The 25,325-nt window shown below is 47.0% G+C and overlaps 1 protein-coding gene across 1 annotated transcript in view; it reads right to left on the reverse strand.

Annotated features, from left to right (window-relative positions):
* The window catches only part of DISP2 (dispatched RND transporter family member 2), a 68,981-nt gene that overhangs the window by 19,642 nt on the left and 24,014 nt on the right, over positions 1-25,325 (reverse strand). Inside the window, exons 2-7 of the mRNA XM_075844281.1 lie at positions 24,462-24,899; positions 24,148-24,177; positions 22,976-23,099; positions 20,828-20,943; positions 18,852-18,976; positions 18,072-18,169 (exon numbers count right to left, since the gene is read on the reverse strand). Of these exons, the coding sequence (XP_075700396.1) occupies positions 18,072-18,169; positions 18,852-18,976; positions 20,828-20,943; positions 22,976-23,099; positions 24,148-24,177; positions 24,462-24,899 (931 nt within the window). The remainder of the gene's footprint in view (positions 1-18,071; positions 18,170-18,851; positions 18,977-20,827; positions 20,944-22,975; positions 23,100-24,147; positions 24,178-24,461; positions 24,900-25,325) is intronic.

Below are 25,325 nucleotides of genomic sequence, written 5' to 3' on the forward strand. Positions count from 1 at the left end.
GGAGTGGCCTGGCCAGTCTCCAGACCTTAATCCCATCGAAAACTTATGGAGGGAGCTGAAGATCCGAGTTGCCAAGCGACAGCCTCGAAATCTTAATGATTTACAGATGATCTGCAAAGAGGAGTGGGCCAAAATTCCATCTAACATGTGTGCAAACCTCATCATTCAACTGCAAAAAATGTCTGACTGCTGTGCTTGCCAACAAGGGTTTTGCCACCAAGTATTAAGTCTTGTTTGCCAAAGGGATCAAATACTTATTTCTCTGTGCACGATGCAAATAAATATATATAATTTTGACAAAGTGATTTTCTTTTTTTATGTAATCTATCTCTCACTGGTAAAATTAACTTAGCCTAAAAATTCTAGACTGTTCATGTCTTTGACAGTGGGCAAACTTACAAAATCAGCAAGGGATCAAATACTTATTTCCTTCACTGTATATATACACACACACACACACACACACACACACACACACACACACACACACACACACATACACAAACATACTATATATACATACACTATAAATACACACACAACTATATACACACACACACACACACACACACACACACACACACACACTATATACACACACATGTACACATAACACACTATATATTCACACACATGTACACATCACAGACTTTATATACACACACATGTACACATCACACACTATATATACACACACACACACATGTACACATCACACACTATATATACACACACATGTACACATTACACACTATATACACACACACTATATATACACACACACACACACACACACACACACACACACACACACACGTACACATCACACACTATATACACACACACTATATATAGACACACACACATCACACTATACACACACACACAGACACACACACTATATATAGACACACACTCGTACATATCACACACTATATATACACACACACATTTACACATCACACACTATATACACACACAAACACATCACACACTATATATAGACACATGAACACATCACACACTATATATATACACATGAACACATCACAGACTATACATACACATGTACACATCACATACACTATATATACACATGTACACATCACATACACTATATATTTACACACATGTACACATCGCAGACACACAAATATGCACATTACATGCACACATTATTCACATATAAAGTACACATTGTAACCTCACATGCACTTACTTTTTATGTAGGATAATTGTGAAGGGAGTTCTGCAGCTTGATGGCCCGACACAGTGCCGCAGACAGTCTCCCCTCCCCCTCCCTCAAGTCCCGACTGGTAACAGCAGCAGCAGGAGGAGTGGTGTAAAGAGTAGGGAGGGGGGCTGGACCAGCACAGAATACAGATGCTGTTACAGTCGGGCAGCAGTTCTTAGCTGCTGTGCCCTGCACCTGAGGCCAGAAGCTCACCTAGAAGACAGGCCGCCGACACTGATCATCGGCGCCCCCCTCTAAGTTGCGCCCGGGGCACATGCCCACCCAGCTATGCCCCTGCCCAAGAGTACAAAATGTTACAAATTTAATGTAGAGACTACATTTTGTGTTTTCATTAACCGTTACCATAATCATCAACCTTAAAATAAAATAAAAATGCTGGAAACAACTTATGTTTTTCAGTGCGCCCTATTCACACAACAGTTTTTAACGGCTGTGTGACTGACATTTTGTTAACAGCTGACATATGGCTGCACTAAAATCTGTTAACCCCAATGGGGCTATTCACCAATGGCGGATCATCATTAGGGCGTTTTGGGCAGCCGCCCGGGGCCCGAGGCCGTTTTGGCTTGATTTTGCCGTGACCCAGGGCGAAAAACATGATCAAACTGTATTGTTTATGACATGCAAAAGGACCTTAAGACATAAGGTCACATGACCTTATTTCTGCAGTTCTTATTACTGTTGAGAGGCCTGCTGGTCACATGACCACAGGTCCTAGAACAGCAGCAAGACTCCACAGCGAAGACTGTGAGTTGAGCTGCTAGGTAAGTATAGGGGGATGGATTTGTTTAAGGAGTCTGTATTTAGGGGGTCTGGTCTGGGGTCTGTATTTAGGGGTTCTTTAGGGGTTCTGGTCTGGGGTCTGTATTTAGGAGGTCTGGGGTCTGTATTTAGGGGTCTGTATTTAGGGATTTGGGGTCTGTATAATTTTATGGGGTCTGTATATTTAGGGGGTCTGGATTTGGGGATCTGGTCTGGGGTCTGTATTAGTTTATGGGGTATGTATTTAGGGGTCTGGTCTGGGGTCTGTATTAGTTAAGGGGTCTTTATATAGGGGTCTGTATTTAGGGGTCTGTGTTCTGTATTAGTTTATGGGCTTTGGTCTGGGGTCTGTATTATTAAGGAAGTCAGGTAGGGGGTCACTATTAGTGTAGGGGGTCAGGTCTGGGGTCTGTATTTAGGGGTCTGGTCCGAGGTCTGTCTTTATTTAGGGTGCTTGTTCTGGGGTCTATATTTGTTTAGGGGGGTCTCAGGACTGCAATTGTTTAGAATGTCTGTATGTATACTAGGATCTAGTCTGGGGTCTGAATTTATTAGTCTGATTAAAAGGGATTGTCTGGGTACATGGATACGTCCCCAGTATGAAAAACTGGTCTGTGCCCGGACAACCCCTTTATTGTTTGAGTCTGGGCCTTTGTGTCTGAGATTGTGTGTTTCTATAGAGGCTGGAAATGGCTGCAGAAGTGAGGAGCAAAGATGTCTCATCAGGAGAAGTCGATATAATGATCTGTGTCAAACGGAGATGAAAAGAAAACGACTCTTATCAGAGAAGACATCACTGTATCTATAGAGAATCTGTCCCCTCTCCTGAAATGTCTGTTGTAGGTAATCCTTGTATTCTACATATCTTTGTGTACCCAGGACTAATAGACAAATGCGTGTTATCTTTTCCATTGTCGAGAGGACGTGTCTCTACACAGTGTGATACTGTCAGCGATGGTTGGGGACTGTCAGTAAGTAGGGACACAGCCCTTTGACAAGGGTATTCGTAACACCCATTTGTCAATTCTCGCAAAGAAAGGTGGTGTTCACTATAAACACGGCAGAGCGGCAGTGGGGAAGGGAAGCCCAAGTTTGTGGAACAGCCCAGGGCCTATGGTCTACTTAATCTGCCACTGCTATTCACACGGCCATTCTTTTTAACGGCCCATTTTTGCTTCCTGTCAAACTATAGAACACGCCCTATTTCAGGCCGTTCTCACGGGCACACGGCTCCCATACAATTCAATGGGGCCGTGTAAAAAACGTCCGTCACTTGGATGCAATCTGAGTGACAGCCATTAAAAAGTAGAGCATCAGCTAGTGCTCTGCCCGGGGACTCCAGCACTGTTCCTGACGTCACTGACCACATATGAGCAGTGACGTCAGGAGTTTCCCATCGCTCCAGTGCTGGACCCAGGAAAGGGAAGTATAATAATTGTTTTGCTTTTCATGTGTTACTGATTATTATTTTTTTTTCTGTGTTTTTTGACAGGTTTGGTTGTTGGACTACTTCGGATTCGAGGACTACTTCGATGATGGCAGGTTTTTTTATTCACAATAAAATAGTTAACGAGGGTTGTATGGGGTGTTTTTTATTTCAATAAAATATATATTTTTATGTCTCTGTGTTTTTTAAACTATATTACTACTGCCTTAGTAATGGCCGCTGGCTGAATGACAGCGTCCATTACTATGGAGGAACTTAGTGTTAGCTGGTGAAAAGACTAACACTAACCACTCATTATTACCCCGTTACCCACCGCCACCAGGGGAACTGGGAAGAGCCGGGTACGATCCAGTACCCGACCATCTGTAGTGATAGTCGGGCAGTGGGGTGGCTGCAGGCTGGAATTATTATGCTGGAAAAGCCCAAACATAGTGGCCTTTCCCACCCTGGTAATGCTAGCCTGCTGCTACTATGTTGTATCTGTCTGGTTATGAAATATTTTTTTAAAATAAATTAATAATCAGAAAAAAACAATTTGGAGTCAATCCCATTTTTCTTAACTAACCAGATACACCATAGCAGCAGAAGACTGGCATTAATAGGGTTGGAAGGGCCATGGTTTTAGGCTTTCCCAGCCTAGGCATCCGAGTGGCACTCGATAATCTTCACGGACTCATTCACTTTAGCGGGTGAATCGGGTCCGTGAAAAACAGTCCGAGTCTCCGATCCGAGGAGAGATAGAACATGTCCTATCTTTCCTCGGATCAATGACGGGACTCGAACGGCACACTCGGTCGTGTGCATGAGGCGTTATAATACCAGCTTGTGGCCGGCTTCTCCTGGTAAAAACACATTTGCTAAATGGATCTATAGACCCCCATACACCCAACGGAGGCTAAAAGAGCTTTTATTTTTGCAGCGTGGAATAGCTTTGGAGGCTGCACCATTTCAAGCAGATGTATGTGTTTTGTTTTTTTAACATGGGCGCCTTAACATGGAGGATGGATAGCAGAGACATCAGTTTTTCAAATCGTTTAATGCATCTTCTGGGAGCTTTATCAGCGCATACATTATATTGAGAGAAATACTGTGGTGTGAAAGCCACCTAAGAGCCTCCAATGCAGATGTAAACACAGCCCAATGCTGACAATAATATTAAGGCTGCATTATTAGATATATCACCAATGTGGCTACAGTTAACGGTTTGCTGACTCCGTCTACTTGTGCTGGCCCCATAAATTCCATTAAGTCCTTGGGCAGCGTGAGCCACCAGAAATGACGAGCAATCAGATCTCGGGTCTTACGTACCCCCGTGTGACCTGCTAGTCTAGAGGAGTGTCCCCAGCAGAGGATTCTTCCACGATCAGCCAGGCGCACAAAAGTCCTCCTTTTGCAGGGGATTGACAAAGACAATGCAAGATGGATCAATAATGTTCTGTGGACTCTCTATAGTGTCTACCGTCTCGAAAGACCTAGACAAGGCATCGGCCCTCACATTCTTGTCAGCCAGGCGATAATGGAGCTCAAACTGGAACCTGGTAAAGAACAGTGGCCACCTGGCCTGACGAGGGTTCAGCCGTTGGGCCATCTGGAGGTAGGTCAGATTCTTGTGGTCAGTAAAAATTAGGATAGGATGAGCTGCGCCCTCTAGTAGATGTCTCCACACTTCCAGAGCCAATTTGATGGCCAGTAACTCCCAATCCCCAATCGAGTAGTTGCGTTCTACGGAGGAGAAGAGCTTAGAAAAATATCCACATATCCTTGACTTGCTCTTGGGACCTCTCTAGAACAGGAGTCCACCAGCGCCGACAGAGGATGCGTCCACCTCCAACGAGAACTGCAGAGAGACATCCAGATGATGGAGGGTAGAGGCTGACGTAAAGGCACTCTTCAGACTATTGAATGCGGACTCTGCCTCAGGAGTTCACACCTTGGCGTTCATACCCTTCTTAGTAAGGTTAGAGATGGGAGAAGTTTGGAATAAATTGCGTGTAAAAATTGGCGAATCCCAAAAACCGCTGTATGGCCCTCAAGCCTTGAGGGCGTGGCCATTCCAGGACAGACTTTACATTCTCAGGATCCATCTCGAGACCTCAATTAGAGATGATGTAGCCCAGGAAGGGTAGAGCATCTCTGTCAAACACACATTTCTCCAACTTGGCGTACAGATGATTCTCCCTTAACCATAGAAGAATTTGACGGACATGTCTCTGATGCGTCATAGGATCTGGTGACCTCGGTAGTCGATGTAAGGACAAAGAGAGCCATCTTTCTTTTTGACAAAGAAGAACCCGGCCACTGCCGGGGAGGAAAACTTTCGTATGAAGCCCCTCTCCAAGTTCTCTTTCACATAGGCGGACATGGACAGAGTCTCTGGCAAGGAGAGAGGATATACCCTGCCACGGGGAAGGGATGCAGCAGGAATCAGTTCGATAGGGCAGTCATACGCCCCATGTGGAGGCAATGTCTCCGCCTCCCTCTTGCTGAAGACGTCCGAGAATGCAACATAATGACTCGGCAATCCTGCCAATGACCGAGGCAGAGAAGGCTGAACCAAACTAATCTGCACCAGGCAATGGCTTTGACACTCAGGGCCCCACTGGAGAACCTCTCCAGAATTCCAGTCCAGGACTGGGGCATGCAGTCGGAGCCAAGGAAGGCCCAGCAACACAGAATTAACAGCTTTGGGTAGGACATAAAACGACAGAAGTTCAGAGTGAATGGCCCCCACTTGGAGCCTCAGCGGCTTGGTCACGGCTATAACTGGGTCTGGCAAAGGTATTACATTCACTGAAGCAACTGTCAACGCGCTCTCCAGAGGGGTGGTGGGTAATTGAAGAAGATCCACCAGGTCTCTGCGGATGAAATTAGCAGCGGAACCAGAGTCCAGATACGCAGAGACCTGATGCGTTCTCACACTGGACACTATGGTCACAGGTATGGACAATTTCGACGGAAGTCCATTCTTACCCAAGGTTGTCACTCCTAGCAACCCTAGGCTTTGGGCTCTTTGGGGACACAGGCGCACAAGTTGGCAACCGAGGCCGCAAAAAAGACAGAGTCCAGAAGTGCGTCTGCGTAGTCTCTCCTGGGTGGATAACTTACACTGGTCCATTATCACAGACTCCTTAGGAGGATCGACATCTGAGGACAGCAGGGGTTGCTGCAAAGTAGGAGCCAAACTGGGAAGAGCTCCCTACCGTCGAACCTCTTGGAGGCATTCTCGGGTCCGTATATCAATCCGGGCGGACAGAAGGATGAGGTCATCCAGGGTAGATGGCAGATCCAGAGCGGCAAGTTCGTCCTTAGTTTTAGAAGCCAGTCCATGCCAGAATGCAGCCGCCAGGGCCTCATTGTTCCATAACAGCTCTCCCGCCAGGGTGCGGAAGTGGATGGCGTACTCAATCATGGAGGTGTCTCCTTGGCGTAGGTTAATCAAAGAAGCCGCTGCAGAAGAGATCCGACCAGGCTCCTCAAACACCATACGAAAAGTCCAGAGGAAGGCTTGGAAGTCACGGGTCTCTGGTCCTTGTCTCTCCCAGATAGGGTTCGCCCATGCAAGAGCCATGCCAGTGAGGAGAGAGATAATGAAAGTGACCCTTGCGCCATCAGACGAAAATGTCCTGTTATACAGGCTGAAGTGGATCTGGCACTGATTCAGAAATCGACGGCAGGTACTTGCTTCTCCATCATAGCGGTCAGGAAATGGCAAAGAAACAGGCGTGTCAACACTGCCAAAAGGTGTACTCTGAGGATCAATACTGCCAGGAGGTGTAGTAGGAGGAACGGCAGCTTGTGCCTCCTGCCGACGTGCAAGAATGTTCAACGCCTGGAGGAGTTGGTCCTGTCGAGACCGGAGGTCTCGCATCTCTTGAGAGGTCGCCATTGTCTTAAATCGACCAGCGGGGTCCATGGCCTGAGCATACTGTCACGAAGGGTCTGTGGACCCACTGGGCCGTACCGCCTTGGCGGTGTGGCTGCTGGCCAACAGGGCGCAGGACAATGTCTATAGTTCGTATAGGTACCTGTGGCAGCTCGGACAGCAGTAAGGCAGGTTCGGCTGGGACTAGGCAGCAGGTAGACATCAGGCGAGATGAAGCAGGTCAGACGTGTGATACAGCACGACACGACTTTGGCATGGCACAGTGCTCGACCAGAATGGTATGGAATGCAAGGAACAGGAACTGGAACAGGTACAGGTATAGGAACAGGAAACAGGAACACACTAGGAGGCCATCACATAGTCAAACTTAGGGAACATCAACAACGCTCAGGCATAGAAGCAGGGGGGCTGGACCCCTATTATAGTCCAGGGTACTCACAGGTTCAAGTCATCAGAAGTCTGGTGCGCGCACTGCCCATTTAAGAGCGGGAACGAGTGTACGTGATCCCTACGGGAGTGGACGCGAGCACTGGCGTCTCCTGTAGAGGAGGCTGGGGCCTGCTCTTGCCAACTCGTGGCTGCAGCTGCCAGGAGGAGATTGGAGCTGACGGCCCGCAGCCACGGACATTACACTAGGTCCTGAATAATGAAGTTCGCAGCCGCTCCAGAGTCCAGATAAGTAGAAACAGAATGCAATTCTTCTCCTGAGGTGATTGTTACAGGAATTAAGAGTTTAGGACAGAGTTTTGCAGAAGGCATCAGACCACCTAGGGTAGTCACTCCTATCAACCCTAGGTGCCGGATTTTCCCGGCTTCTGGGGACACTGGAGCACAATATTATACTTGCAGCCACAGTATATACAGAAGCTAGCAGAACTTCTACACTGCCGCTCCTGGTCAGACAGTCTGACTCTATCCACTTGCATAGATTGTTCAGGTATGACCGCAGAAGAATGTAGCAGGTCTTTGAAAATTAGGTGCCAGTCTGTAGGACCTTCTCTCTTGGAGAACCTCTTGGCAAAGCTCTCAAAACCTCATGTCAATGCGTGTTGCCAGAAGAATCAGGGCATTCAGGGTAGAAGGGAGATCACGACCCGCCAGTTCTGCTTTGATTTTACTGGCTAATCCCTGCCAGAAGGTTGCCACCAAGGCCTCATTGTTCCAAGCAAGGTCTGCTGCCAAAGTACGGAACTGTATGGCATACTCTCCTATTGTCGATTCCCCTTGGCAGAGTGTCAGAAGAAGAGCAGTGGCTGAAGTCGTATAGCACGGTTCCTCAAACACTATGTGAAAGGTATCAATGAACAGCTGCAGATTAGAAGATTCTGGCCTCTCACGTTCATAGATAGGATTCGCCCATGCCAGAGCTTTGCCTGACAGCAGGGAGACAATGAAGGTTACTTTGGTCTGATCAGATGGAAACAGATGTGAATGCAGCTTGACAAGGATTTTGCACTGGTTGAGGAAGCTCAGCTAGTAAAAGTATTAAAAACGCCCCGATGTACGCACATAATACACGCCCACTTGGACTTTTACTTTTAAACACACCCACTTGGACTTTTGCAAGCCTCATTTGCATAACTACAAAAATGGTCATAACTTGGCCAAAAATGCTCGTTTTTTAAAAATAAAAACTTTACTGTAATCTACATTGCAGCGCCTATCTGCAATAGCAGATAGGGGTTGCAAAATCTGGTGACAGAGCCTCTTTAACCAGCGGAATCCATGGCAAGAGCAAACTGTCACGAATGTGGGGAATGTGGACCCACTGGGCCACTCTGCTGTAACAGAGTAGCAGCTGGCCAAATCCAGGGCCGGCCCTAGGATAGATGGCGCCCTGTGCGAAATGATCTTTCGGCGCCCCACCCCATCATTAAAGAAAAATGCCCCATAAAATAATTATAATGCCCCTTTAGTGCCCCCATACAGTATAATAATAATAATATTTAATAATATATTACAACCACTTCAAGGACACAGTATTTTTTCCTCTAATTGTGCCCACAGTATTATGCCACCTGTAGTACCCCTACACAGTATAATGTCCGCTTAGTGGCCCCCACACAGTATAGTGCCCCCCTGTAGATTTTGCCATATAGCCTCCCTGTAGACAGTGCCATAATCCCCACCTCCTTTTTGTAGATCGTGCCATACAGTCCCCCACTTCCCCCTTGTAGACAGTGCCATACAGTCTCCCACCTCCCCCTTGTAGACAGTGCCCCCAAATAAAAACAAAAATTGTACTCACCTAGGCCCCGTTCCCATGACGAACTGAGCTTCTCCATGAGGGGATCCTGTAGCCTAGTACAGAGTTTCCCAACCTTTTCAGACTCGAGGCAGCACTTGAAAAATAAAATTTCCTCAGGGCTCCCTTACCAAAAATTGTTTCGAGAAAGACAGAAAACGGCTAAGAACAAGCACTACACTTGTAGCGTCTGTTCACACACGTTTTTTGTAAGGCAAAAAAAATCTGCTTCAAAATTCCTTCAGCAACTGATAGCGTTGTTTGACCTTTTTTTTGTGTTTTTTCTTAAGCTCTTGAAGCGAATGCAAAAGACGCAGGAAAAAAGTTCCAAACGAGCGTATTTTATGCATCCTATTAATTTCAACTGGATGTCAGAGGCGGAAACCACTTGAAGACCATCAGCCCCCCCACTCACAGTAAAATGACCATCAGCCCGCCACTTACAGTAAAATGACCATCAGCCCACCACTCACAGTAAAATGACCATCAGCCCCCCACTCACAGTAAAATGACCATCAGCCCCCCACTCACAGCAAAATGACCATCAGCCCACCACTCACAGATTCCCCCTGGTGGTAGCGCCACACAGCCCCTTGTAGGTAGCGCCACACAGCCCCTTGTAGGTAGCGCCACTCAGCCCCTTGTGGGTAGCGCCACACAGCCCCTTGTAGGTAGCACCACACAGCCCCCTTGTAGGTAGCGCTAGACAGCCCCCTTGTAGGTAGCGCGAGACAGCCCCCTTGTAGGTAGCGCCACACTGCCTTCTTGTAGATAGCGCAACAACACAGCCCCCTTGTAAATAGCGCCACACAGCCCCCTGTAAAGAGCGCCACACAGCCCCCTGTAGAGTGCGCCACACAGCCCCCTGTAGGGAGTGCCACACAGCCCCCTGTAGGGAGTGCCATACAGCCCCCTGTAGGGAGTGCCACATAGCCCCCTGTAGGGAGTGCCGCACAGCCCCTTGCTATGGAGTGCCGAACAGCCCCCTGCTATGGAGTGCCGCACAGCCCCCTGGTAGGGAGTGCCGCACAGCCCCCTGGTAGGGAGTGCCGCACAGCCCCATGGTAGGGAATTCCGCACAGCCCCCTGTAGGGAGTACCACACAGCCCCCTGTAGGGAGTGCCACACAGCCCCCTGGTAGGAAGTGCTGCATAGCCCCTGCTATGGAGTGCCGCACAGCCCCCTGGCAGGGAGTGCCGCACAGACCCCTGGTAGGGAGTGCCACACAGCCCACAGCCCCCTGGTTGGTAGTGCCCCACAGCCCCCTGGTAGGGAGTGCCACACAGCCCCCTGGTTGGTAGTGCCACACAGCCCCCTGGTTGGTAGTGCCACACAGCCCACAGCCCCCTGGTTGGTAGTGCCACACAGCCCACAGCCCCCTGGTTGGTAGTGCCACACAGCCCACAACCCCCTGATTGGTAGTGCCACACAGCCCACAGCCCCCTGGTAGGTAGTGCCACACAGCCCACAGCCCCCTAGTTGGTAGTGCAACACAGCCCACAGCCACCTGGTTGGTAGTGTCACACAGCCCACTGGTTGGTAGTGCCACACAGCCCACTGCCCACAGCCCCCTGGTTGGTAGTGCCACACAGCCCACAGCCCCCTGGTTGGTAGTGCCCCACAGCTGGTTGGTAGTGCCACACAGCCCACAGCCCCCTGATTGGTAGTGCCACACAGCCCACAGCCCCCTGGTTGGTAGTGCCACACAGCCCCCTGGTTGGTAGTGCCACACAGCCCACAGCCCCCTGGTTAGTAGTGCCACACAGCCCACAGCCCCCTTGTAGTGCAAGGACTACGAAATTACCCTGGTAGCTGGCGGGCAATAGATATTCAAAAAAGGACAACTGTGCAGGAGCACGCAAAATACCCAGCTTTCCCGGCTATCAAATAAATGTGTGGAAATAAACTAAGATATAACTTTTATTTAGTCTAGCTAAAGGATTAATCCTTTTAGCTAGATTAAATAAAAGTTATATCTTAGTTTACTTCCACACATTTATTTGATAGCCGGGAAAGCTGGGTATTTTGTGTGCTCCTGCACAGTTGTCCTTTTTTGTAGGTAGCGCCACACAGCCCACAGCCACCTTGTAGATAGAAACCCCCCCCCCCACCCCTTCCAGTATAGATAGCGCCACTGTAGCTCCCTGAAGGAGCGGAATCCCCATGTGGCCGGGGATTCCGCTCCTGGAGCGCTGTTTGATATCTGTCCATATATGGACAGTGACATCAGGGAAAACTCCTGCAGCAGAATCCCCGTCCACAGCATTGCTAACGCTATGACCGTCGATTCCACTCCAGGAGAAGCTCCTGTCGTCTGTGTACATGACATCATTGGCTTCTCCTGGAGTGGAATCCCCGGTCATAGCGTTTGCAACGCTGTGACCGGGGATTCCACTTCAGGAGTTTCCCCCGATGTCACTGCCCGTATATGGACAGAGACATCAAGCAGCACTCCAGGAGCGGAATCCCCAGCCACATGGGGATTCCGCTTCTTCAGGGAGCTACAGTGGCGCTAGTAGATAGCAGAGCAGGGAGATACCTCCCTGCTCTGCTATAGTGCCATTGCTATCGCTATAGCAGCCGCAGCAGCTGCTAGCGGCGCCACCGCCCTCATGCCCGGTGTCACCGCTAGCAGCCGCTTTGGCCGCTACAGCGGTAGCGACGGCCACTAAGTTAAGAAGCGCCCGGGTGGAAAGGCGACTGCAGTTAGTGTGTGTATCCCCGCTGGTAGTTGCAACAGCGCGGGGATACACACATCCGCTGGCGCCCCTCTTGCCGTGTGGTGGCTGGCGCCCTGTGCGAACGTATCCAAGGCCGGCCATGCATATATATATAGCAGTCATTTGGTTGAGGGTACCCAGATGGTAGGCTGGTGCCAGATGGCGGGTAGTTGGCTTGTACTGGATTATCGTAAACTGGTTTGTGCAGGATTATCGTAAACTGGCTTGTGCAGGTTTATCGGAAGCTGGCTTGTGCAGGTTTATCGGAAGCTGGATTGTGCAGGATTATCGGAAGCTGACTTGTGCTCGCTCGATTATCGGACTCGTCATGGAGACGGGACATGGATACAAAAGTGGTCACTGATACAGGACTTAAAACAAACACCGGGCACAGATACTGAAGTCGTCACAGACACTGGACTTGACACGGACTTCGGACACGGATACTGATGTCGTCACGGACACTGAATTTGACAAGGACACTGAACACGGATACTGAAGTCGTCACGGACACTGGACTTGACACGGACACCGGGAAAGGATACTGAGTTTGTCAGGGACACAGTACTTGATACGGAAACTGGGCACGTATACTGAAGTCGTCATGGATACTAGACTTGACACGGACAACGGTACAGGCTACAATGGAACCTTTGCAAACTAACACAAGGTTAGTAACAACATTGCACAGGTACTGGGATACAGGGCAGACTTCCTTTTAAATGCCAGTGTATGCTGAGATAGGTTTGGGACTCAATTACTGGTGCGCGCGCTGGCCCTTTAGGAATTGTACAGAGCGCGTGCACACCCTATGTGTTCTAGCGGCAGGTGGCAGAGCACGCTGGCATCCCATGGAGGAAGGAAGAGGACGCTGGCAGTAAGCACATGCAGGCTGGCGGCCGCGACCGACGGGACGAGATGGATGCCGGCGGCTGGTGGCGCTACAATATCCCTTTTTATGGGACATTTTTGTAATGCATGGTTCCCCCTCCATTGGACAAATACTCTCTTATGACTAACAAACAGGGTTTTTGAACCCTTGAACTCCCCTCTATTATCTCTGTATGCCTTCATAGGGTATATGAGAAGAGATGGTCTAAACAAGACAAAGAAAATATAGACATTATATGTTCACATGTGGTCAGTGACGTACATAGAAGAGATGGTTCCTCTTCCACACTCTTTCAATGACTATTGAGCCTACTGTATTCCCCACTTTCTAGTTTACCTGTCAAGGGACTAGGACAAACTAGCAATTGACAATTCCCTTGTCATGTCCATGACCACGGGCCGTCAGGCTCACTCACCTCATGACGGCCGCAGCCATGGGTCTGCGAGCGCTGGCCCCAGTCTCCTCCTCAGGAGACGCCAGCGCTCACTTCCACAAACCTCGGCCGGGTCCCGTAGAGTGCACACGCACGCTCGTGTCCGCTCTTAAAGGGCCGGAGCGTGCACCTGTGTTAAATGTCAAAATTAGCCCATGAGTACCCTGGACTATAAGAAGGGCTCAGCCCCTTCCTCCCATGCCTGAGCGTTGTTTTCGCACCCAAAGTTTGTCTAAGCAAATGGTCTAGTGTTTCCCAGGTCCCAATGTTCACCGTTCCTGTACCTGTACCTGTATCCTGTATCCTGTATCCCGTGCTATCCTGGTCAAGTCTCGTGCTGAGCTGAAGTTGTGCTGTGTTGTATACCATGCCTGTCCTGCTACACCACGTCTGCCTGCTGCCTAGTCCCTGCCGAGCCTGTCTCGCTACTGTCCGAGCTGCCACAGGTAAACTATACAAACTATAGACTGTGACCTGCGTCCTGTTGGCCAGCTGCCATACTGTCAAGGCGGTACGGCCCAGTGGGTCCACGTACCCAATGTGACAGTACGCTCAGGCCATGGACCCCGCTGGTCGATCCAAGACCAAGATGTATTCACAAGAGATGCGGACGGATATGCTAGACCTCCGGTCTCGACAGGACCAACTCTTCCAGGCCTTGAACATTATCACACTTCGGCAGGAGGCACAAGCTGCCGTTCCTCCTACTACACCTCCTGGCAGTGTTGATCCTCTGACTACACCTCCTGGCAGTGTTGATCCCCAATTTTCTTTGCCAAGTCCTGACCGCTATGACGGAGATGCAGGGACCTGTCATGGATTTTTGAACCAGTGCCAGATCCACTTCAGCCTGTATGCAGGGGCATTTTCGTCTGATGGTGCAAGGGTCGCTTTCATCATCTCTCTTCTCACTGGCAGGGCCCTTGCATGGGCGAATCCTATCTGGGAGAGTCAAGGACCAGAGACCCATGACTTCCAGGGGTTCCTCTGGACATTTTGCACGGTGTTTGAGGAGCCTAGATGAGTCTTGCCAGCAGCCGCCTCCTTGCTGAACCTACGCCAAGGAGACACCTCCGTGGGCGAGTACGCCATCCACTTCCGCACCCTGGTGGGAGAACTGTTGTGAAACAATGAGGCCCTGGTGGCTACATTCTGGCAGGGACTGTCTCCTAAGATTAAGGACGAGCTTGCCGCTCGAGATCTACCGTCTACCCTGGATGACCTCATCCTTCTGGCCACCCGGATTGATATAAGGATCCGAGAACGGCTCCAAGAAGCTCGTCGGGAGGGAGGTCTCCCTAGTCCGGTCCCCACTTTGCAGCAACCCCTGCTGTCCTCATATGCCGACCCTAAGGAGTCTATGAGGATGGACCAGTTTAAGCTATCTACCCAGGAGTGACAACGCAGACGCACCTCGGGACTCTGTCTATATTGCAGCCTCAGAGGCCATCTTGTGCGTCTGTGTCCCCAAAAGCCCCAAAGCCTAGGGTTGGTAGGAGAGACAACCTTGGATAAAGAAGGACTTTCATCTAAATTGTCCATTCCCGTGACCATAATGTCCGGCGAAAAAACGCATCGGGTCTGTTTGTATCTGGACCCTGGTTTTGCGGCTAATTTCATTCGTAGAGACCTGGTGGATCTTCTCCAATTGCCCACTACCCTTCTGGAGAGGCCGTTGATGGTTGCATCAGTAAATGGATTACCTCTGCCAGACCCAGTTGTAGCTGTGACCAAGCCGCTGAGCTCTCCACTCCAAGCTCCTCTCGTTCTTTGTCTTGTCCAAGGCCGTTAATCCCGTGCTGCTGGGTCTGCCTTGGCTCCGACTACATGCCCCAGTCCTGGACTGGAGCTCTGAAGAGGTTCTCCAGTGGGGCCCCGAGTGTCTCAACCGTTGCATGGCAAGGATTCTTTCGGCTCAGCCTCCTCTGCCTCTGTCATTGGCAGGATTGCCTGGTCATTATGATGCATTTTCGGACGTCTTCAGCAAGACAGAGGCGGAGACGCTGCCACCACACCGGGCATATGACTGTCCTATCGAGCTAATTCCTGGTGCATCCCTTCCCCGTGGTAGGGTATATCCTCTCTCCTTGCCAGAGACTCTGTCCATGTTAAAGAGAACTTGGAGAGGGGTTTCATACGGAAGTCTTCCTCCCCGGCAGGAGCCGGGTTCTTCTTTGTCAAGAAAAAGTATGGTTCCCTGCGACCTTGTATCGACTACCAGGGTTTCAACCAGATCACGGTGAAAAATAAGTATCTGTTGCCATTGATCTCAGAACTGTTTGATCATATACGTGGTGCTAAGATTTTTTCCAAACTAGACCTGCATGGGGCTTACAACCTAATCCGGATTCGCCGGGGTGACGAATGGAAGACTGCATTTGACATCTGTGACGGACACTATGAATATCTAGTAATGCCCTTCGGCCTGTGTAATGCTCCCGCGGTCTTCCAGGAGTTCATTAATGACATCTTCCGTGACCTCCTCTATGTGTGTGTTGTGGTCTATCTTGATGACATCTTGATTTTTTCTCCAGATCCTATGACTCATCAGAGACATGTCCGTCAAGTTTTGCTGCGGTTAAGGGAGAATCGTCCGTACGCCAAGTTGGAGACGTGCCTGTTTGAGAGAGATGTGCTACCCTTCCTGGGCTACATCGTCTCGAATCGAGGTCTCAAGATGGATCCTGAAAAGGTAAAGTCCGTCCTGGAATGACCACGCCCTCCAGGCTTGAGGTCCTTACTGGGATTCGCCAATTTTTACAGAGAGTTCATTCCAAACCTCTCGTCTCTGACATCTCCTATCTCTAACCTCACCGAGAAGGGCGTGAACGCCAAGGTGTGGACTCCTTAGGCAGAGTCTGCATTCAATTAGCCTGAAGAGTGCCTTCACGTCTGCCTCTATCCTCCTTCATCCAGATGTTTCTCGACAGTTCTCGTTGGAGGTGGACGCTTCCCCTGTCGGTGCTGGTGCACTCCTGTTCCAGAGAGGTTTCAAGGGCAAGTCAATGGTATGTGGATATTTTTCTAAGCTCTTATCGTCCGCAGAATGCAACTACTCAATTGGGGATCGGGAGTTACTGGCCATCAAATTGGCCCGGGAAGAGTGGAGACATCTACTAGAGGGCACAGCTAATCCCATCCTGATTTTTACTGACCACAAGAATCTCACCTATCTTCAGACGGCCCAACGGCTGAAACCTCGTCAGGCCAGGTGGTCGCTGTTCTTTACCAGGTTCCAGTTTGAGCTCCATTATCGCCCGGCCGACAAGAATGTGAGGGCCGATGTCTTGTCCACGTCATTCGAGACAGAGGACACCATGGAGATGCCACAGAACATTATTGATCCATCTTGCATTGTCTCTGTCAATTCCTTGAAAGTTGGGGACATTCCTCTAGGGAGGACTTTTGTGCGCCTGGCTGACCGAGGGAGAATCCTGCTAACAAGGTCGCTCACTCCAGACATGCTGGTCCGCTCCAGCCGCATCCTGTGCCCGATGCTCCCTGGCAGCATATAGCTATGGACTTAACTACTGACCTGCCTCTCTCTGCGGGATGCAGTACTGTCTGGGTGGTGGTCGACCGATTTTCAAAAATGCCCCACTTTGTTCCACTGACCAGCCTTCCTTCTGCTCCTCAACTGGCAAACCTTTTCATCCAACACATCTTCCGCCTGCACGGCTTGCCGCGGCATATTGTGTCTGATCAAGGGGTCCAGTTCACCTCTAGGTTCTGGATTGCCTTCTGTAGACTCCTCAACGTGAGATTGGACTTTTCCTCTCACTACCATCCTCAAGTCCAATGGTCATGTCAAGAGGATCAATCAGATCTTGGAGAACTACCTACGCCACTTCATCTCCAAGCAGAATGATGACTGGGTTCAGCTTCTTCCGTGGGCTGAGTTCTCATATAACAATCACACTACCACACCGTTCTTCATTGTCTACGGCCAACACCCACAAATTCCTCTCCTAGTGCACGTTATGTCTGAGGTACCAGCAGCTGATTCCGCTTTTAGAGACTTCCTGCAGATCTGGGAGCAGACTCTCCCCTACATCCTACTGGCAGTCGCCCGCATGAAACGGAAGGCAGACATGAGGAGAAGAGAACCTCCTCAATTTCTCCCTGGCACGAGGGTCTGGGTGTCCTCCAGGAATATGTTTATTTTGTTCTTACCTATTGGGCCCTTGTGCAGCTGAACAGGATGCACAAATTCTACGTCCGCCCCTGCTGCTCAGCCCACTGGAAAATAAAGTACCTGAGGGGCAACACGTCCGCACACAAAAGCTGCAGATGAAAGTGGTAAAATATGTAGAACAAGCATAAAATATATTCATGTACAAAGTTAGACATATTTTAATGTAATTCCTTTAAGGTAAAAGTTGCAGATTAAAATGGGACCTGCACCTAATAAGAAGAAACGTGAAATATACTGACCTTCTCTTTTTCTATACGGCACATAGATTGAATTGCTTGCAGGTTCCATAAACTTCCTGCAGTTTTGGACATGAATACAAGTTGCGAATAGCTCTTTGCTACAAAAGAAAATAGAAATTTGTAATTAATAATTTTTGAAATGTATATATATATATATATATATATATATATATATATATATATATATATATATGTTGTTTTTTTTAATAATGAACATATAGAAACAAGAAAAACAGAGTAGTAGCAAACAAAGCTGTACCAAGGAAGGGAAAGGAAGTTGTATAATGCCGGGTCCAGAGTTCTCAGAAGCAACGTATGTACCAGGGGCACAGCAAGACTGTGGCTCCCTTCTACCTCTAATTTAGGGCATATGGATATCATAGAGGGAGGCCCCTGCTCTAGACCTCTATTAGCCAGAGTTACCAATCTGAAAGACTAATTATTTCAATAGGCAGTGTGTAATACTACCTTTCTCCTGCAGCAGCGCTGTGTTAGCCATAGCCGCCAGTGTAGGTGAGCGGGTTTGCGGCTGCATGTAATGTTAGATTACGTGCCTGCGTCATCCAATGTCTGCTACACATGTCCCTACGGCCTACAGCTATTGAACAACTTGGCCGAACGACATGACATCACAGAGAAGAAGTGTCACAATGGCAATAGGAGTGCTCAGGGGGGACAGAGAATGTGGTGGGGAACATAAGAATGCTTAGAATATATCTTTGCATCAAATATCCGAACTGTACGCTATGCGGCATCATTATAGAATGCCTCAATACTTACATGGGGGTCCACAGAAAAAGCCATCCACTCCATCTTTTTGTTCCACCATTCTACGATGACGAGTGTCTCTTTTGGATATTTGAAAAAACTTTTCATTTCTTCTGCTGAAATCAAGGTCATCCAAGCTGACAAAAATATATATAACTAAACATTATACAGATATCATTGCTGTATGAATGCCACCTTAGGCAGTATTAGGGTGGGCAGTTACTACTTCCAATTTACACGCTTTTGTAGCCAATAATATTTTATAGCATGAATGCACATGATGATCCAATCATTGTAAATTATTGCTCGAGTATTTGTCCTATTGGCAATGCCTGAAACGTGGAGCAATTACCGACTGACCTGACCAAAAAAGTTTTTGCATGAACTCTTTCCTTTTTCAATTGTTATATATTTAAAATCCTCACTAATTCTTCTACCAATTTTTTCGAAATCCCCTGATGAGTCCCATGAGAGATGAAATGCGTTGGGATAATGCGTAGATATATGTAGGGTTTGTGTAAACTTTCCTGTTTAGGGTCAGATAAATAGGTCTAAATATCTGCCCTGATGTTCTCTCAGTCATAGGCGTTGTTCACACGGCACAAAAAAACAAACGACGTATAAACGCGTCAAAAACACTAGCGTTTTTGCAAAGCGCTTTTTAAAGTACAGGTATTTTTTTACGTGTTTTTTGCAGCACATTTTTATGCGTTTTTGGTCGCGTAATTAGGACTCCCATTGACTATGGGAATTAGGCGCGGTTTCGGTGCATTTTACATGCAGAGAATTGACCTGACGCTTCTTTTTACACGACGCGAGCGTAAAAAAAAACACGCCCTATGCAGTACAATGCGGTTTCCCATTGATGTCAATAGGAATCTTAAAGCAAGCATTAAAAATGTGTCGAATACACGCCGTGTGAACATGGCCGACAGCTACGACAGCAAAACGTTGATTCTGGTAAGATGGTGTGCTGATTTTGGTAGCTTTCCCTGTCCTTATCTCATTGCTGTGCATACTATTGTTTTACTGTTGGTGGATTTTCTAGGGGCTCTTCCAGTTATCGTACACTGGCGGTCTCCACATAACGTTTATTTTTCTTGTTTGTCCTGTAAGTCTATACACATTATTTTAGGGGTCATTTTTAAAGGTTATATTTTATAGTAGCTACCTATGCTTATTTCGACTTTCTGAACCTGGGGGTCCACAAGAATTCTGGGGCCCAGTTTTCCTAAGCCCACCACACACTACATATTTATAATAACAGCCTGGCTAACACAAGCTATAATAGGCTAGATACAACGGAATGGAGTGGCTTGTCATAAATAATTGTATATTTAGCTAATAAATAGCACATATTTTAGGCGTACTTGGCAGATGTGCCCTCAATGCCAATAAGAGGTCATACAAAAGCATTTATTCACAACAACTAGTGACACCCATGTCCTATTCAGAAATCTGGAACAACATTAATGTGGTTCTCCGCTTTGGACTATCCCTACTTGTTAGAAGGGTCCCTTGACAATAAGCTGATAAAATGTTACCCTGCTGGGACCCCCAGCGATCAGCTAACCTGGCAGTAAGTGTTGAATTTCCCTGAAGTGCCACCAAAGTGGAAATTAAGCATTACACAGTGCTCATTCTAATAAATGGGATAACATGTTGGACAGGTCTTCCAGAGCAATAGATGCTCTGAATAGCTAAAGCTGGCATTCTCCTCCTCTGGCAAGCAGAGAAGACGCTGAAGATGGCATTCTCCTCCTGGTGGAGCCACTATAGGGGGGAAAGATAAAACACTAGGTGGAGCTATAATAAGTTTATAAATGTAATGTCAGATTTTTTTTTAAATTAGTGTAAATACACAACATGTTTAGATTTAGGTGCTTTGTTTAACTATATATAATATTTTTCGAAGGATCACCCCTTTAAGCATTTTTGATCTGTATAAAGTATCAGCATTCATCATCCATACAACTAATCTACTATACCTGCTTTTCTCACCATGCGGATAGACAGACAAAATCTTTCTGTAGCCAGTGCTGCTCTGCATATTTTTCCAGGTTGCTAATTTCCTTCCAATGTCAGTATCTCTAGGCTCAAAACCCTGCAGGTGCCAAATAAAAATTAAACAATGGAAAAAATAAATTTAGGAAAGTGTTTTCTGTGACTAGTCTAATTAACTTATGTTTATGGTTGACATAGAGTGGACTGAATCTCTTTTAAATCACACTAAAAACTGGTAAAAGGATAAATTAAAATAAATAAAAAGAAAGGGTTAAGCACCGCCAGTTATGCTGGCATCGCACAGATGTTATGTGCTTTTGTGCTCCACAATAAAGAATTACGTGGATCTACGTGAAACCCTCCCCCGAGTTAGCACACCTCAACCTAACCTGGTGAACACAATACCTTTTTGGATATGGCAATAATAAAAAGAAGTTGAAATGCTCTTAATCTGTATATATATTTGGACACATTTTTTGGCATAGGTCCAGTCCCAAAATGACGTTTTGTGTATGTATCTGTGTATTTCCCCTCCTATGCAATATTTATATTCTCAGTGAAACTGACAATAGGTGGCAGTAGAGAGAGACCGTTTTCTTCCTTGTGGAGGAGAGGTATTTTGCATACTTTTTCCCAGGAAGAATTGCCTAAAGATTACTTTTCAGCTGAATCTCTGTAAGGGCAATCAGTACTAGAGTCTGAATCTGGCCATATAAATATCATGTTTTCTGTTGGGAATAAATAAATTGAGGGCAGGAGCGCATCTACCATGAAGCGAGTTGAGCCTCTCGCCACAAGCGAAGTCTCCTAGAGAGAAGGGGGGGGGGGGGGGGGGGGGGGGGGTGCCAGCACTGACATACTGTGAAATAAAGAACCAGACCAGAACGTGCCACTTCTCAAGAACACTGAGAGAGGCATGTCCTGGACTGGTTCTGAAGGGCTGGCACTTCCTAATGTGGGGGTGGGAGCGATGGCAGGATGAATGTCCTGTACTGGTGGTATGTGCTGCCAGGTGCTTCCTTTAACGTCTCAGTAAGCATCCCCTTCTCTGCTGCAAAAGAGAAGGGGATGCTTAGTGAGAAGGTAAAGCCGGCACAGGGCGGCACATGAAACCGAGTGGTGTCGCTAGCATCCGTGAAGCATCAGATTTTTGGCCCGTTGCCCCGTGCAACTGCCACAATCAATTGTGTCTGCGTCCTTAGGACAAAGCTACAATTTAATACTACAGTGGAGCAAGGAGCTATCAGCTCCCTGCTCCACTATTCACTAGGTTATAGACCATGTTAGGCCTGCAACCATAAGATGCTGGGACAGGATCCATGTGCACGCCGATGGGCTGATGTCACTACATCGGGCTAGCCTAAGCAAGGGTCCCATCTTGGCATCTTATAGGCTGGAGGCCTAACATGACGGAGCAGGCCTGCTGCGCAGCCCGATTAGTCGTGGGAACAGAGCTAGGTGAGTACAAGTTTTTGTATTTCTTGCGGGGCACTATTTTTTAATGGGGGCACTATCTACAGGGGGTAGTGTGTGGCACTATTTACAGGGGGTGTGGCACTATCTACAGGAGGAGTGTGTGGCACTATTTACAGAGAGAGTGTGGCACTACCCACAGTGGGCGTGGCACTATCTACAAGTGTGTGTGGTACTATCTACAGTGGACTGTGTGACACTATCTACAAGGGGTGTGGTACACTGCCCACTGTACATAGTGCCACACCCCTGTAGATAGTGCCATACACCCCCTGTAGATAATGCTGCCCTCCCCTGTAGATATTGCCGCACTATGTATGGCACTATCTACAGGGGTCTGTGGCCCTATTTACAGGGAGCTGTATGGCGCTCGCTATTTACATGGGGCTGTGTGGCACTATCTACAGTGGGTTCTATGTGGGGCACTATCTACAGGGGACACTGTGTGTCATTATCTACAGGGTGTGTGGAGACGGCGTTTCGCTGTGCGCCTCAGGCAGCAGAAAGGCTAGGTTCACCCCTGCTTAAGGTTTAATTTATGGATTGTGCATAGAAGTAGTCATTTTCGTCAGTGTATTTATCAATGCAGTCATCTGTAGTGTGTCTGTCATCTCCCCCAATCCTTAAACATGTGTAGTTTCCAGCTTGAGATCACTCACCATGAAAGGGTTGGAAAAGTCTGGCATGTGTCCAACCAGAAGGCCTACCAAAGTACACACCAGTATAAGAAGCAAACAGACTGCCAAGATGGGTAAAGGCCAGTCAGTTATCAGTTGAGAATAACTGTAAGAAAATCACGTAACATGAATATTTAAGTGCTAACAATGAATACTAATAAATAACAGATTATATATATTTATCTCCTGGTACAATCTATCTATCTTAAGGGGGTTTTACACTGGGCAATGATCGGGCAAACATTCAATCATCTGCTGATCGTATTGTTCTAAAAAAGTAAAAGATTATCGTTGTCGGCAGCACATCTTCCTGTGTAAACAGGGAGACGCGCTGCCAACATGATAATAATGTATGGGGATGATCGAGTAACAACCGCTTGTCCCCATGCAGAGCTCTTTGTGACAGGAGCAAACGAGTGACGATCAATGAGCTGTCTCGTAGATCGGCGATTGCTGCACGGGCTAAAATCAGCCGGTGTAATAGGGTATTTAGTGACTTTAAATGTGAGCAATTCCCTTATATAATTATATTATCTGAATGTCTCTCTTTACAAGCCGTCAATACATTGACAGTATACTGCCACAGCCCCAAAAGGAATGTAAATCAGAGAATACAGGCTGCTATAAAAGGCTCCTATTCTGCTGATGAACACTACAGAGAAAAAGCAGGGAAATAGAATTAATCACCAATATATATATATATATATATATATATATATATATATATATATATATGTATATATAAAAGTAACGCTGCGAATAATCTTAAAATTATCCTAGCATTTTGTATATACAGCTCATATGCAGACCCTATGTATCTCCATAGTAACAGACTGTAAAACGAATCCTGTGTAGTCTGTGTAACAAGAAACAGGGGACAGATGGGAGGTAGAATGATTCTACGAGCCGACTACATAGGGCGGTATTTGTAATAAGTTGTAATATCTAGACACCAGGAACATTCTTTATTTACTTATTTATTTATTTATTTTTTTTAATTATTCCAGAATATATGTACATGCCTTTGTGTTTATTTTATGCTAGGGGACCTGCTACAAAATTGTAGCTAGTGCTGATAGTAATAGTGCCTTTGACAGTGAAACTAAAGCAGATTACTGAGAGTGCAGGGTTATAGATGGATATTTTATACGTACCTTTTTGGCATCCTGAATGCTTTATCATGTCTTAAAAATAATAAAACAGAAGAATTAATTTGGGTAATTCCTGATATTATACAGAAATATGACAGACGTCTTTTAAACAATAAAATACTGTATAAAATCACAATAAATACAATGTACATTACTACTATTCGTTTAATACCTCCACATAGACATCTTAAAAACCAAAAGTAATAGAAAATATACACCAGTATTATAAATGATACATGGCAGAGAAGGGGCTGTTATAGATTTTGAATTGGGGCCGAGGAGCATCAGGTTATGCCTCTGTTTAAAAATGTACTTACCTTACAGTTACTACATGATGTTGCATTGTCTGTGTTGCCCTCCGCTCATTTACCCACTGCTTCCAAATATAGTCCGCAGTCTGATGTGAAGAATCTGTGGAAGGATTAACACTGGAATGATGAGAGCACAATGTTTTCCTATCTTCATGTCCTGGCAGTTGTGGTACTGTGTAACTCAGTTTGCGCTCTTGGTGATTGCAGTGGCAGCACTTTAGATGCTGACGTGCGTCAAATCCGCGAGGTGACAACTGTCCATTGGGTCTGTCAATAGAAGGCTGGTGGCAGTGTCTAGATGTAGACAGACGGTCCCTAATGCAGTTGGGTGACTCTTTTAGGAAGCAGTGGTGGACCTCCTGCAGAGTAGTGTTTGATGTTATGTTACCTAGTACTATTTTCTCATTTCCACTGTCTTCATATTTTTCTTCATCTATAAGATTTCTGGAAAGTAAGACCATACGAAAAATCATTAGAAACAAGATTAATAAAAATGAAAACAGAGGAATTTGTGTGAGATCAACACAAGGACATGATTTATGTTTTTCAAGGACTCTAACAAAGGAACAGGGGACATTCATCGTGTGTGGAAGAAAGGGGTTTCAGACATTAATATAAGAAAGGGTTCTTTACAGTCAGAGTAGTCAAACTTTTGCCTAGCCTACCACAAGAGGTAGTAGTGGCAGGTGCTATGTGAGCATTTGAAAAAAAGCGAGATTCTTATATAAAGCATGCCCAACTATTCAGAATAAGCTGCTACATTATTTCTGGTCATTACATGACTTATATGTGCCATTATTTAGCAGTTTTCCCCTCTGCAGGCTCTTTCTCTAATTCTCAGTTGTCTCAAAGCTAGTGGGTGGAGCCTAG

This window comes from Rhinoderma darwinii, chromosome 12 (assembly GCF_050947455.1).
Source record: "Rhinoderma darwinii isolate aRhiDar2 chromosome 12, aRhiDar2.hap1, whole genome shotgun sequence".
Lineage (NCBI taxonomy): Eukaryota > Metazoa > Chordata > Amphibia > Anura > Rhinodermatidae > Rhinoderma > Rhinoderma darwinii.